At 42.9% G+C, this 15,389-nt stretch overlaps 1 protein-coding gene across 4 annotated transcripts in view; it reads right to left on the bottom strand.

The window, feature by feature from the left end:
- Positions 1–15,389, bottom strand: part of klf12b (Kruppel-like factor 12b) — a 40,184-nt gene that overhangs the window by 20,952 nt on the left and 3,843 nt on the right. For 3 of the 4 annotated variants that reach the window (XM_051403439.1, XM_051403441.1, XM_051403440.1), the window contains one exon: positions 4,100–4,182. The exons of the other annotated variant lie outside the window; for it this stretch is intronic. In XM_051403439.1, coding sequence (XP_051259399.1) covers positions 4,100–4,182 — 83 coding nt within the window. The remainder of the gene's footprint in view (positions 1–4,099; positions 4,183–15,389) is intronic. 4 annotated transcript variants of the gene reach the window in all.

Here is a 15,389-nt window from a genome sequence, read left to right as displayed (position 1 = left end):
CAGTTAATCAGAGTCACTGTTGACCAGAGCTGGTGACACTTTACTTTAAGTCCCCCTCTGTAACATTTATAAGAGGTAAACAAACATTTATTAATGGTTTATGATGTAGTTGTGCCCTGCTACCTTGCTATAAAGACAGTTAAGTACTTAATAATATACCTTAGTTATTAAGAATTATAACTTCTACTACGAAGGCATATTCTATGTTATTGCAGCAGGGTTTTATTATTCATTCATTACTTTATTTTCATGCATTATCCTGGGGGCTTCCACTTATGATTGCCTACAGGAGGAAGAGTTCACAAACACATTAACACTGATACCTGCTCACCATTATTCATTAGTGTATTATCATAAACTATTTATGAAATGTTTATGTAGTGCTTATAAATTCTAAACAGGGGGACTTAAAATAAAGTGCTGCTTCAGAGTCTATAGTGTTGTCTCTATTAACCAAAAGATCCTTTCCTCTGGCTATCTAAATTTTGTATTTGATTTTGTTCCTGGCTGTATCTAATTATCCACCTTTAGTTGCTGCTACACAGCTTTACCTTGAAAAACATTTCAAAAGAAATATAACTTAATTGACAATATGTACGTTTGTGATGTCAAATGCCTGTGCTTCTCTTGCATCAACTCCTACATCAACCCAACGTAGCCTTTCCTGACAGACCCTCAGGCTATAATTCAGCTGCTTTTGCACGTGACATCTCTGTTTGCATGTTCTGTATAGGATGTGAGTGTCATGGACTGCCTGGAGCTATACTGCCCGAAGGCTTTGAAGTCATTAGACCCATTGAGGCTGATCTCTCTCTGTTTTGGAAATCTTGTCTTTCTCAGTAAGGGCTCTTAGTGTGTCTAGTTGGCTACTTAAAGTTCTGCAGTATTGCCAGTTCTCCCTGCAAATGAAATAAGACAGAATTTAAAGAGGAAGCTGAAAAAAATATATATGTGCCAACCACAAGTGTAATCTGAAAGCCGCTCAGTAATATTTTATGGTTCAAAAACAGATATGTTGTCCCAGACCCAAACACTGATTGTCTGTGCCATATTTAAAGCTATTGTGGCAAATATATACACACCTGCTCATGTAACTGAATTCTGAATTAAAGCCAGCGGCCAATATTCACTTATTGCAGATGTGTCAGTATAAATGTATGTGTTAGATAATGAGCAATATCAAATATCTAGAGGAGAACATAACAATTGGTACTAGATGACACGTGACCCCTTAAACTGAGGTATTATCACACATCAAAAATCAATGACTCATGTGCCTCGCTGTCTATGTAACTTCCGCTGAACAGCAGCTACTTTGACCACAAGAGATAAAGAAATAATAGCACCCAAGATAGTCTTGTAGATGTTATCATTAGACAACCTGACTGACTTAGTCTAGCACAAGACATCAAACATCACCTTGAGTAATGCAGTGTTGCCTTTGTGATAAAAATCACTGAAATGTTCTGCTATGATTTAAATAAACATAGCGCAAAGGCAGCACAAGAGGACTCTAAGTTAGCAGCTAACATTAGCTAACTATAGCCACTGATGATACCCAATAAAGCTATCGTGTTTTAATCAAACGTTTAGCCATGATTCAAATGTGGGACAAACAATAATTACTTGATCTGTAATCCGCTCAATAATATTCAAAATTCACCTTTTTGTACTCTAGGTTCTCTCTAACCCATTGCTTGTCCTGTTGCCCCATCAGTATACAAGGTTATGGTTGGTGAAAGCTGTTCTGAACAGTTAATCATGGCACCAAAATGATTAATATGCAGGAGGAGTAATATGAGGAAGAGTTTGGGATTTAACACAGATGTAAAAATCAAGAACGGGGGGGGGGGGTGGCTTGTTTGCTACTTTAAAAGGCAGCTGCCCTACAGTAATGTCAGCTTGTCAATTAAGTGAAGCAGCGGGCCACTGCAAATCACCGGAACAACGCCAATTTTCCATTTCAGCTCAGTTCAGTCCATTTCAGCAACATGGGTTGGGTTCAAATGAATCTGAACAAATTACATGTTCACTTGAATTCATTTGAGCTTTGAAAAAGTGACAGGCGACCAAGAATGTTGTGGCAAAGCACCTGAGTGAACTCGATTGAAGATGGGTGATTCATTTGTATAAAAAAAATATCTGCATTCTGTGCAGCTCACGCTCTTTGAAGCCTTTCTGTTTGTTGGATGAGTGATCATGATGATGACAGTCAGTTGCTAATAACCTGGTAAGCCGGTGTGGCTTCCATGTAAAAAAGGGGAACACATATACACTTGTGTGGAAAGGTCAAAAAGGAGTGTTTAGTGATACACCAAAGTGAAAACAGAAAAGCTATTTGCATTTTGGGGTTAGGTTCTCAGACTAAATCTAAACTAGCCCAAATGGAAAACTTAAGCCACCCCCACTTTCATTTTGACAGATACAAACACATGTACGCGCTCAAACCTACACATACTCACACACGCTGACACACATATAAAGATATGCTCGACCCGCCTGCCTGCCTCTGTCCACATGCCATTGTCTTTATTAGGGGATACTGGTTAGCAGGGCAGATTTTCCAGCCCCTTGCGGGCGAATTGTCTAACGAGGCAGACCATTTCCAGCAAGCCCTTGGCCCCCCGCCACCCAAATGAAGACCACATTTCTGCAGCAGCCTAAACTGTCTGTCTGCCGTCTAAAGGGAAGCACAGTCTGTTAGGGTGAGATTGGATCTCAGTGCACTTCAAAGCCGTGTGGGCTGCGGCGCTCACATCCTGTCTGTGACTGACATCACTACACGTATGGAGAGTGACTTCAAACCTCGGGTTTTAGGTAGGTACGCAGGAGCACAGTTCTCAAACCCTTGAGCCACAGCTGAGCGCAGGACACCCAGAAACTAACCACCTGCTGCCTCTTTGTCAAGTCCTTAGATGTGCAGTGACAGATCCAATTCTATCAATACAAAGCACCTACACACCAAACAATTCTCTACAAGACTTGAGGTAACCTGATGGGTTATTATCAGCAGCCGCTATTTTTCTCATCCATCATGGGCTAATACTCTCGGGTTCGTCTCAACAGAAACTATTTTGCTCTTCTCCCACAAAGTGCTCTTGGTGATATATTAGGGGGCAAGATATTATAGATATGTTATGAATGGAAATCAATAATAACTGAACACTAATTCATCATGATTACAAATATTAAGTGGCCTGCACCCGCTGCACACACAGCTGTGGCAGCAACACAAAGCCCTTGTAACCTAGCAACAGCTTCTCCATAACAAGACCACTTTATTTCTAGGTATGTTGGACCAGAGAGCACTGATACTGTATGTGGGCCATGAAAGCCCTGCATGAGGTAAGTCCATTATTCCTAACATGGTCAATATACACGGTCTAATTGAACATAATACTGAAAAATTAGATTGAATGGTACAATGTAGCCTTTTAAAAACAACATTAAAAACAAAAACATATAACAATTAAAGCTCACCATTCCTGGAGAGACAGTTAACTTCGTCTCTGTGATAAATTCATATTGTGGAGTGAAGGAAACAAAAAGGTGACAGAGCGCACTGCAAGAGAGTAGAGGCACTAGAGGAAGAGATGGAGCTGTGACAGTGTTTGAAGAGGAAGAGTACAGTGTGGTGTATTTGTCTGTGTGTATTTGCGTATGTGTGCAAGACAGAGAGATTATTCACGTGTGACAGAAAAGGGTATGGGAGGAGGATGAAGGGAAATTGAGAGACGTAAAGGGGCCAGAACAGACAGAGATAGATAAGATTTAAAGTTTCCCATGTGACCCTCCTCCCCGGAGCAACGACTACATCTGCCCTCAGCCAGCACACAGTCTCGGTTGGCCCCAGTCACCTCCCCGAAACACCCCAATGCATTCCTGCTCCAGCTGTGACTCTCCTCCTCCTCTTGGTTCTTCTCCTCTTCCTGCTTACTACCATGCTCTCCGACCACTCCTCCGAGCCCCCACACTCACTCACTCACTTGCTTAGGCCTGGGAGTGATTATCGGGCCCATTGCCGGGAGGAGGAAAGACAGAGAGTAGGGAAAGCAGAGGAAAAAAAAGGGAATTGTCTGGAAAACAACTGCTCTCTTACCCCTTGTTCCGATTCCAGGGGCTCAGCTTTGACTCGGACTGCAGGCATTCCGTCAAGCATTAACATCCTGTTTCTTAGGCTGCCTGTGAAGGGATACAGAGGAGGTGTAAGACGGGTGTTTTAGCATGACTAAGCAGGTCCCACACTCAGTTATTCACACATGCACATCTACAATGTTGTGCACCCACTGAGAAATAAACACATTTTAAATAGACACGGATTCATGTTTCAAAACCATCAGAAGCTGACAGACAAAAGATGCACACAAACTGTGTAAACTCAGTCAGTGCACAGCATGACTCTCTCGGCTCCATAATAAAGATTTTCAATTGCCTGGTGGGCTGCTGCAGGGCTAATAACACTTCATAACGCAGAATAAAATCCTCTTAACACTTCAATGGAATACAAACACTTGCTTTGATATGCAGTTACTTAACAGCAATGACAACCAGACAATATTTCCTCTCTAACCACTGATATAATAAAACAATTATTGATGCTTGGAAATGAAAAAGTGAAATTTTGATATGCTTCACACTTCTTAAGATATTATTTTACACTCATGATGAGCACAACATTTACACACATGCAAACACACACAAAAACACACTTAGTACATCTATACATTCACCCTTCCCTCTGTTGCCTCTGAGCACTGTGCCTCTGCAAAGAGGGCAGCAGTGCCCCGGCTCCTCAGCTCCGCGCTGTGGCTTTAAGAGGGATACTCAGATGGAGCCAATGACAACAATGCATGTTCCGTATCCCTCAGCTGGGGCCGACCTGAGGTAACCCTCCCTCTTATTATTTTAGCAGCAGTACATGGAGGAATGCAAGCACGGCAAATAGACTCTAAACATCTCTATTACTCTCCACTGCTGGCACCAGCAGCAGGATGTGTGGCCCAATCCTTGCAATGAGCAGTGCCGCGGCCATCATGACCACTCTGGTGCGGAGGGAAAAAAAAGCTCAGCCAATCATGAATGACATATACCCTTTCTCTGCAGCTGCTTCCCTGATCATTTAACTATGCTGACCATCTCAGATGTAACACCACATCCCGATTTGCTTTCACTCACCAGAAAAATTCAAAAAGATTCAAAAACATTTCTTTTTACAGATTTCAATAAAAGAAATTGCCACAGAAAACTTTAATTTAAAAATGTAATGCCACGTATTGTTCCACTACCTCTTAAATTCTAAAGGGAGAGGCTAATCCTGACTATGTTTGTGTGTGAGGGAGGTAGAGAAAGAGGGAGGATTTACTCTCTCAATCTGCAACCCCCCAGATCTCGCCTCTCAGGTCTAAGTCCCTCAGGTACCCTGGCTGTGCTGCTATTGTATTGTTGTCCAGGATGTCCTTCGGCTTCAGGTCTTGGTAGGCCCAGATAGCGTTGCCATAGTAACGGCTGGGCGGGTGGAGCTGCAGCCTCAGTCCAGCCTCAAGCCATGTGTTAAAGAGAAAAAGAGAGAGGAGTGCACCAAGAGAGGCAGAAAGTGAGGTTTGTTTTCCTCAAGATGACCATCAGTCCGGCATTCAGGCATTTTCTGAAAATCTTTTTCAGAAGAAGATAAAATCGCTTTTTCAAAAACCTTCTTTTGGGAGCCTCAGAAAAGTTTACATCATCCAAACTTATTTGCTCCCTATGCTAAATGTGCACATACACATAGTCAGAACATTTCTTGAAAGCAACAACCTTTCCCAAGTTAATCCAGTAGTTTGTGATCCCCTTCCTAATGAACTGGCCTGCAGCAGGCTATTCATAGGAAATCAATAGACATTGCATTCCTCTGCTTGTGACTGTAATGATTAAAGAGCTAACAGCAGTGAGAGAGACCTAACAGTGAGTAATGAGCTAACAGAGGGACGCTGTGTATCGAAGAAGTCATGTCGAAATACAAAGTCAACTGTCAACTGCTTTTGCTCCCATGAAAGGATCACGTCTGCCAGTTACTACTTCAGGATCGCAAACCGAAAAGATAACAATATGAAGATTGAGTTTGAAATGAAGAGAATTTGCTCAAGGTAATAAACCAATGTGTACCCAGTATTCTCTATCACTAAATTTGGTCTGCCGGCGGCAGGCTTAGGCAACCAGCAGCATGCTGTCCATCAGCGGTATGAGGCTCTGTGTGTGGGAGATGGAGAGAGGGAGGGGGGTTAGAGGGAAACAGGGTAGATTAAGATCACCTTTCCATTTGCTGCACTCTGAAATGAAATGGCCATCCCAGGTGTGTGGGGGAGTTGGATGGAGAGAGGAGGGCAGTGGAGTGTTGAGGCATCTCATTTCTCTTCCCTACCCGCCCGCCCTCCTGTCCCCACCAAAATCCCTAGAATATAAAAAAAAGGTAAAGGGAGCAGGTGAAGATTGAGGCCAGTCCTAACAGCAAAAATGCTTGAAATATATATATTTCTGAGTCGGCTTTTCTGTTTGTGCATCTGTTAATGCATTTCGATGTATGAACTGAAACTCCCACCACATAGCCGCGTCTATGATCTCAGGTTCGCTATCTCCAAGTTCGCTGATGGCTATCAGCTCTGTGCTGATGGGGGCAATAGCAGCTAGCTGGAGTGGAAGGATAAAGCCCCGGGAAACCAACCCTGAACAGACTACCTGGATCAATTAGAGGTGACAAACTTCTCTAGAAAGCCTCTGACCTTCTTAGACGAAACGCTGACCTCATTTACTAGTGACATCCACGCCTATACACACATTTGTAGAGGTCCACACATACACATGCACCACAAAAACCCAAAAAACAAAACCAATCAGTGAGAGCAGGTCTCTGGCTCATTCATTCATGCCCTTTAGCTTAATCTTACCTGTGCTGTGAGTTCATGTTCTCCCAACAAATGTGAAAGTGAAGACGGATCCTGATTAACACTGCCTCTGGGTGTTTGCTCACACAACAATGGAACACATTTTTTTGTTAAAGTTAAAGTTAAGCTTAAACAAACCCATGAAACCAGATTTAGTATCTGGTTCTGTGTACTCATCTCTGTTTTCTCTCTCATCTCTCTCTCTCTCTCTCTCTCTCTCTCTCTCTCTCTCTCTCATGTGCGCATACTTGCACACATACACACAAACAGCACACACCCTGAAACACACTGTAACAGACGGCCTCGCCAATGCCTTGTTCCCATGTCGAGCGCCCAGAGCAACTGGGTGCATCTGTGTCACAGAGGCTGGACCTGCTGCCACGGGCAGGAATGGAAGAGAGATGGAAAAGGTGGGGGGGCAATGAATTATGGGAGATACATGAGGAAGTGTTAGGGAAGGTGATAGCAAGAGAAGTGAGCGAGGGTGAGGGGCTTGTTGAAGAGTACAGAGTTGCTGGCAGGAGCCGTGGTTAGGGAAGCAACCAAGGGGAGTTGAAGAGGTTGAGGGGGGGGAAGGGTGTTTAGTGGGGAGGAGGAGGGGTGGGAGTCAGAGAAGCGAGAGAGGGTAGAGAGGGGATATGGACCCCAGCCAAGGCCCGGTCGAGCGCAAAGCACACGGTGCAAGAATGCCAACAGACCCCCCTCCCACCCGGTCCTCTACCAAAGAGAAGAGAGAAAGAAGAAGAGAAAGCGAGAGAGGGAAACAGAGGAAAAACATTTCAAAATGCAGCAAATCAAAAACAACTGATTCACTAGTGTTGTATGTGCAAATGCACAAAAGGACAGAGCTGTAGGTGATGTGAGATGAGCATTTCCTGTGTTTGGCCTATTGTGTGCCGTTGGCCTCTTTGCCACGACTCACTTCCCTCTTCTGTGCCCCTGGACACCCCAATGTGACACATTGGCCTGATAACCAGCCTACAACTGCTAGCTCACCAGCATACTCCTCCGCTTCCTCTCTCTTGAGACACTCAGTAAAGCAAATTTTAGAAAAGTAGTGAGCTGACTACAACATGCTTATTAGAAACATTACAAAGAAAATGTTTGCTAGAAAAACAGAATTGGTTGAGTGGCACTTGTGTAGACCCTGGAAAGTGAAGGTCTAATAAGTTTAGTAGAAATCATTCATATCTTCTTTGGTAGCAGTGTAGACACAATAGAGCCACAGCTGAATCAGGGCTGATTTTCGATCTCAACCTCGGTCTGCTTCATGTTAAGCTGTGTCTGTTCATGACCTCATCTCGTTGGCCTCATTCTGGTCTTGAGAGCCCATTCACATAGTCCCCTGCAGAGTTACAGCTTAAAGAGTAACTGCACCAAGAAAAACAGCCATGCTTGGTGTGGTCAAAGGTTCAACAGACTAGAACCTTAAACCCACAGAGGTCAGTGCTGCCCTATAAAGACAAAACACAAAAACTGCATATTTAGTCAAAACTGGAATCTGACTTTTTGACATCTGTTTTACTGTATGAAAAATAGTAGCCAACACCATAAAAAAGCATGTTATATTTGTAGGAACTGTGAAACCAGCTGGAGTGCAGCCACAGTTAGCCTAGCAGAAGCTAATTTACTAACTTTTTCTGACCTGCTTCCTGCTATTAAAAAAATGTATGAATGTTCGAAATATCTTATTAATTACGCTTGTTATACCAGATTAATAAGGCAATAAATGCAGGCTTATAACAGAGAAGAAAAAAGTAACAACAGTTAAACAGGTCCTGCTAAAAGCTTGCTTAGATTGCTTTTGGATTACCAGATTGTCCAAACATAGGTGGGGCAAAATTGCATAAAGTTAAGGTTTTACAACTTGTATACTTGTATACTACACATTTTGATAAAGTAAATGTCAAACCCTTTTTTCTTAAATTGCACAGTATGTAGTTACTGCTGTATGTATCTGAGTGCTGTAATGCTTCTCCTCCACACAAGAGCTAATGCAGAGTTACTCTTTAAGAGGAGGAAGTGAAAAATGGCTGATAGGGTGTTTTCTTCCTCTGTTCAGACAAAAACTAGAGATGACCTCTAAATTTTATTAATTCCTATTTTGCACTCACAAGAGATACATCAAACTTCTGTTTTGGATCCTCATTGGATCCTACATTTCCCAAAATGCAACCTTTTATTTTTGTTACACCCCCTCCATCTCATAATTTTTTCTCCAACCTCTGATGATATCATCAGGGCTTATTTTGTCAGACCTGACAAAACTCCCTCCAGACCCACAGAGGGCACATAACTGTTTTCACAAGGTGAGTAGTAATACCCATGACTAGTTAAATGACCGTTATGTATAAAATCGGTGGAGTTTCCCTTTAATGACTTTCTAACCCCAAACAGCACATTCCACATAAACAGTGCTGATGCTGTTTGTTATGTGTGTGTCTGTGTGAGCAAGGTGGGGATGTGTGTTTTCCCTCAGACTTCTCTCCTGGATGTACTCAGATGGACATAGTCTTTTTTTCTAATCATTCCTGGCACTCTGTGAATGGTCTCAGAATTTCCATTTCATAAGCCGTATTTTCCTTGGCAGGAGCAGCAGGCGAAGTCTTTTGGATGCTTCTGGGACATTTTTGAACGGGGCTCAAGAGAGCAGAGTGCTGCTACCTCGCTGCTCATAGAAGCGTGGACTTCTCTAACCTCCGACGAGCACAATGGTATCAAACCACACTACCCTTCGAAAAAAGAGAAAAAAGTTCCCTTTAGGGTTAAAAACCCCTTAGAGATGCACTCAACTGATGCACTTTACCTCAAAACACCCTGCCCCTTTCCTCTGGGAATAAATCAGTTCCACAGAGGGAAAAAACAGCCTTCTTCATGAACACCGCTATTATTAGACAGAATACACTTCTTGTGTGTTGGATGTTTTCATCTCTGGGACATACAGGCAAAACTTGAGGAGCTTATCAGGTCCCATCAATTTAAAGTGAATGTCATCCTCTATCTGTCTGATACTATCCGATCTTCACTTGTTGTTGAATTTGATGTGACGTACATGAATGACTGGGCTCCCTGCTGCACTCAGACGTGTAGCCTCCAATTCAAAAAACCCTCCAATGGTTGCGTTTCCTCAACAGCATGATAAACACACAATAAAGGATAGTTTAAAAAGCCTGCCACCAACAACAAAATACTCAAAGACTCATCACTTAATGAAATATGCCTTTGCATGAGCACTCCTAAAGCTGGCTGTGAGGGAGGGTATTATCGACAAATGCTTGTCAAAAAAATGCCACGTATGGGGAAAAAAAATAGAACCAACTACACGGAGGAGAATAGGCTGACAGAGCCGCAAAGATGGACACTAAATGAATTTGCACAGGCTGAATGGAGGTTGCAAAGGCTGAATATTGATCTGATTGATCCATATGTCAGAATACAAATCAAGTTCCATTGTGGTGAAACCCAGCTTTGAGAAAATCTAGAACACAAAATGTACATTTGACCATGTCAGGAAAACAGACTCTTCACAGATTACAGACCTTTTATAGTTTTAAATGGTCTATTTTATGACAGCAAGTTATTTAATCAGAAAAGTAAAGTTTGCACAATGCAGACTGGGTTCAATGTAAGGTTAAATGAACCTGGGTTCAGGGAGTGTGAAACAGTATCTGTATGTGGAAATTTAGAGTGCCAAATTTTTTTACCCCTGCACAATGACCTCATTATGTAAGTTCCTGTTCACATCTCATACAAAAATGTTTCTTCATATATGGTATACAGTCTAGTGTACAGTAAATTCTCTGTATAAAGCAGGAGCAATGACTGAAGAAATAGGTAAAATGGGGGGCAGGGGGTTGTGTGTGTGCGAGAGAGAGAGAGAGAGAGAGAGAGAGAGAGAGAGAGGGGGGGAGGGAGAGGGGGAGAGAGAGAGAGAGCTGTGAACTCATGTTCTTGCCTGAGCCAACAAGCTCAGCACCTGGGAGGAAACCAGCTCCATTTATAGAGAGTTGATACCCATGTAAATACACAGACAACACACACACAAACACACACACAAACAACACACATTTGCACACTAGCAAGGCCCACGGAAGTTCCCATATTCTGGTGGATTGCCCTTGGGTCCTTGCTATTTCTGCCAGGGGCAGGGGGATCCTGTGTCAGTAATCCTGTCGGGATGAGGGGGATGAGGTCGCCGGATGCAGCTCAAGTCCACTGCCTTCACTAGCACACACAGACACACACACACACACACACCAAAATAATTTGTAGGAACACTTTGCTGAGTGGACACTACATACAGCACCACAACTGTCTCAGTATGTTTACTCAAGAAAACAAATGTACAGTTTTTAATAGAATGTGCTCAAACAGTAGCCGAAAACACAGCTAAAAACAACAATGAAAGAATCTCATATACTGTCATTGTGACACAGTTTAAAAGTCAGCCCAGACACACTCATTTAATCCAAGCAGATGACAGCAAATTTAAGTTGTGTCAGTAATAATGCTTTAACCAGATATGCCTCGAGTGTCTCTTTAAAATGTGGAATTTGAGGATAAAAAACTCAACACCTTGCATTTCTTTATTAGCCTGTCTAAAATATAAATTTTTAATAGGACAAAAGGGAAATCTTTTGTGAATTTTGTAATGTTTTTTGTGGCTTTTTCTCTTTGTGAAAGCTCCCCACCTCCGCCAGTGAAACTGTGGGAAATGAAGAAGCTACTTATTCTGAGAGGAAACACTCAGAGCGAAAATAAGAGTCGGCCACTGTCTGGTTTGTCTGCGTCTCCGTCTGTGTGCCAAACGCACTTCTTATAAAGTTGACTTCCTGAGCCCCTGCTCTGTTCTACAATCTGGCTACCACACACACAAACCTTGTGACCTCTGCCTGCACCCACAATGAACCATATTTATCTTAGATTAAGAGACACACACACACACACACACACACACACAAACACACACACACACACACACACACACACACACACACACACACACACACATAACTCCGTCTCTCAATATTGCTGCTCTGCTCATGAAAGAAGAAAAAAGATGCCCATTCAACACAAACAGCCACCCACACACACCTACAGTGTGCACACACCAAAAACACACACAAATGCACACACTCACACACACTCCTCCACAGTGCTCCAGAGAGAGGTAAACAGAAGAGTCTGACATCCTCTTGCATCATGTGCCTCAAATGCAGCAGAGAAACAGCTAAACAAGCTGTGACCGTGACAGCGCTAAAGTGAGGTGGCATTACTCAAGTGAGCTTCAGCTTAGAAGTCAAAGCAATTTGTGACACCATTTCAGACAGTTTATGTCCAATTGAAGATCATTTTGATGTAATCACGAGAAAGAATAAGTTAAATATTCTGTCTGAGGGCTGGATTGAGTTTGGCGCTGAAGAAACCACAAACAGATGCCACAAAACAGCTCCTTAAGACTCAATACAGTATGAGGTCTTCTTGCTTCAACATAATCAGGTGACCTCTCTAGAACACCCTTCACACACACACACACACACACACACACACACACACACACACACACACACACACACACCTCAGTAAATGCAGTAGGGTCAGTGGCTGTGCATCTAAAATAGCCTCTGACACAAAAACCTCACTTGTACCACAGGAGGGGGAGGTGGAGCAGAGCAAACCTGGATAAGCTTAAGGAGTAACTGGCTCAACCTTTCAGGAAGATACTGCAATATTCTTTGCATGTTAATGGTGAAGTTTACCCACTGTAGGGCGATACTGTATGTGTGCATGAGAGTGAGGGAGAAAGAGAGAAAGAGGTTAGCTCCAGTGAATCAATAAAAAATGCACTCAGTGACTCTGTTCTCGTCTCTTATTTACTCTCAGTGCACAGGTCCTAGGCTGAGGTGACCACACTGCAGTACTTCATAATCATCTCAAACTGACAGAGGTGCATCGTGGGCACAGTCCTGTACAGAATTCACAGTAAATAAAATACTGGAAAGCCCTGTGATTATTTTCTTATGAATGCTTTGATAGCTACAGTGTAAGGAAACCACCACAAAACATATAAAAAAAAATAAATAAATAAATACTGTAGAAATATTGTGGACAGTCTGTGTTAAGAATAAACCCCCATAACAACATATTGTGAAGGTATAAGCAAGTGAACCAGTCATTGCTCCCCCTCATGCGAAGGTTATAGCGGCTTTCTATGTGCTGGAGCAGAGGGTCAGAGTGAAATCCCGCTCTCGTCTCAGGCCCTAACAATAACCTGCATCCTTCTCACCACCACCACCACCACCAACAACCACCCACATACTCTCTCTTTTCCTCCCCTCCCCAAGGGATGACAGTACACTCCTGCCCTAATGGGGGGTTCTTTGAGTAGGCTACTACCTTATATCCCCCTAGGCTCTGATATGTGTGTATGTGCGCGCTTGTCTTACAACATGTATTTCTGAATGTGTGTGTGAGCGATCCCCCTTCCCCCAGCATATGCCCTGTGTACATACTACTCACAATAGCTTGTCTACTGCATGCATCACGGCACATGTGCACTCACATGCACTCTCAAAGATCGACCTAGATGTTTTACAATAATTGTACAATGCAAGCATGCACAGGCACCAATACATTGACTCATCCACTGTATCTACTGTAAACAAGTCACATAGAAATAATATCAGCTTAAACACACGCTCTTGTATTTTTTTCATTTTCTCCCTGTGCCCTTTTTTTCTCACTCGCTATCTCTTGTCATACAAGCTATGTGTGCAGGCATATACACAAACATACCAGCACACATGCATTAGTACTTAATGGTCTTGCAGAATTGTCTTGACGCAGCATCACGAAGCGCCTACCCTATCTAACCTCACTTTGTGCTGACACGACCAAATCCAGCCCAAAGTACTGCACATGGAAACAGACAATAACGGACCAACCAAAACATTCCAACACACTGACACTTGTTACATCAAATGTGCGCGCAGTTATTTTTGCGCTCATGAGTTTTCCTCTTGGTTTGACCCATTCCAGCTCTCCAACACCACTCAATAAAAGCCAGCAGCTGTGTTTACCTCTATTACTCATCTACTCACGCCTTTACTTCGATTATTTTTCCTCTCTTTTTCAACTGATGCTGTGCCGTGCCGATACCTGGTTGAAGCAGCTAATTGATAGGAGTTATGGTCCATTGCATGAGCCTACATTCGGTTGCGTAAAGCCAAAGAGCCTGTGGAATGCCACAGGCACCCCAAATGGATTCCACATGTTGTGTGCATAATTACCTTTCCTAACAGTTGACCTACAGTACAACTGGAAACACATTTCACAGTGATCCATGCAGCATCCTTATGCAGGTCTGCAGAAACCATCTGCACTGAAGCTAGAGAGATGCAGTTCCCCAAAGATTCTGTAAAGGGAAACTCTTCCTGTAAAACCAGTTCAAAAAGTGGTCCAAAACACCCTGAAAATGCTGACTTTGAATGCCCTTCCATCCTCTTTTCTTGGCTTCCTTCCTCTTCTCCTTCCTCCTGTTCACTGACCATATTTGGCTATAGCAAAACACACACACAGGGTTGAAAGGGGAAACATCACCACAGATAGACAGGCCTTCCATTGACATGCCTTTCCATCCTAGCCATGGAAACATATCGAGAAACCTTAAATCAGAGTCTGGGGCCTTGCTAAATGAGTCACTTCCAGTAAGCACTGAGTGTGCTACTCTAGAGATGGTGTCATTACTAGAAAAAAAGAGAAAAAAAACGTGGATCAATGTGCTGGTCAGGCTACATACATCTGCCTCCCTCAAGTCTGTTTGTTGTTTGATGGCCGTTTTTCTTTCTGTCAAAAGATAAGCTTGGTTGCTCCAGGCTTCAAACAACAATAGACTCCTTATAAGTACTATTCAACAGAACAATGCAGCAAAAAAAATAGTCACATTGGTTTTGCCACACTGCAATCAACCATGTTAGATTGTAGTTCTTTCTGTTTGTGTTCACTATTTAGACTATCAACCTCAGAGTCACTGGCTGTTGCACAATACTTTCCGTGCTCTCTCTCTCTCTCTCTCTCTCTCTCTCTCTCTCTCTCTCTCTCTCTCTCACACACACACACACACACACACACACACACAGTCACAAAAACACACACGTTCCAGCACTCCATGTACACCCTTAACTCAATTTTGGTAAACAAACGTGGGCTGGACACTGGGGTCAAAGGCTGAATCCACAGGAGAATTCGCAAAGGGAGAGAACATTTTGTCATCTTCTGACGTGGTGAAATAACAGCACGGGGAGCTCACAGCCATCACCTACTAATATTAGTCTTCTTTCACGCACGGGAAGCTAGCTATCTACTAGCTAGTCAGAATGAAACAACTGCAAAACAACAGCTGATGTTTTGGATGTTGACGGTTTCCATCCATGACCTTTTTGTCCCGTCGATTTACTTTTGTGGGTAGGTACA

Source organism: Dicentrarchus labrax, unplaced genomic scaffold (assembly GCF_905237075.1).
Source record: "Dicentrarchus labrax unplaced genomic scaffold, dlabrax2021, whole genome shotgun sequence".
Lineage (NCBI taxonomy): Eukaryota > Metazoa > Chordata > Actinopteri > Moronidae > Dicentrarchus > Dicentrarchus labrax.
The sequence above is the reverse complement of the archived record's forward strand: the minus strand, read 5'-3'. Positions and strand labels throughout refer to the sequence as shown.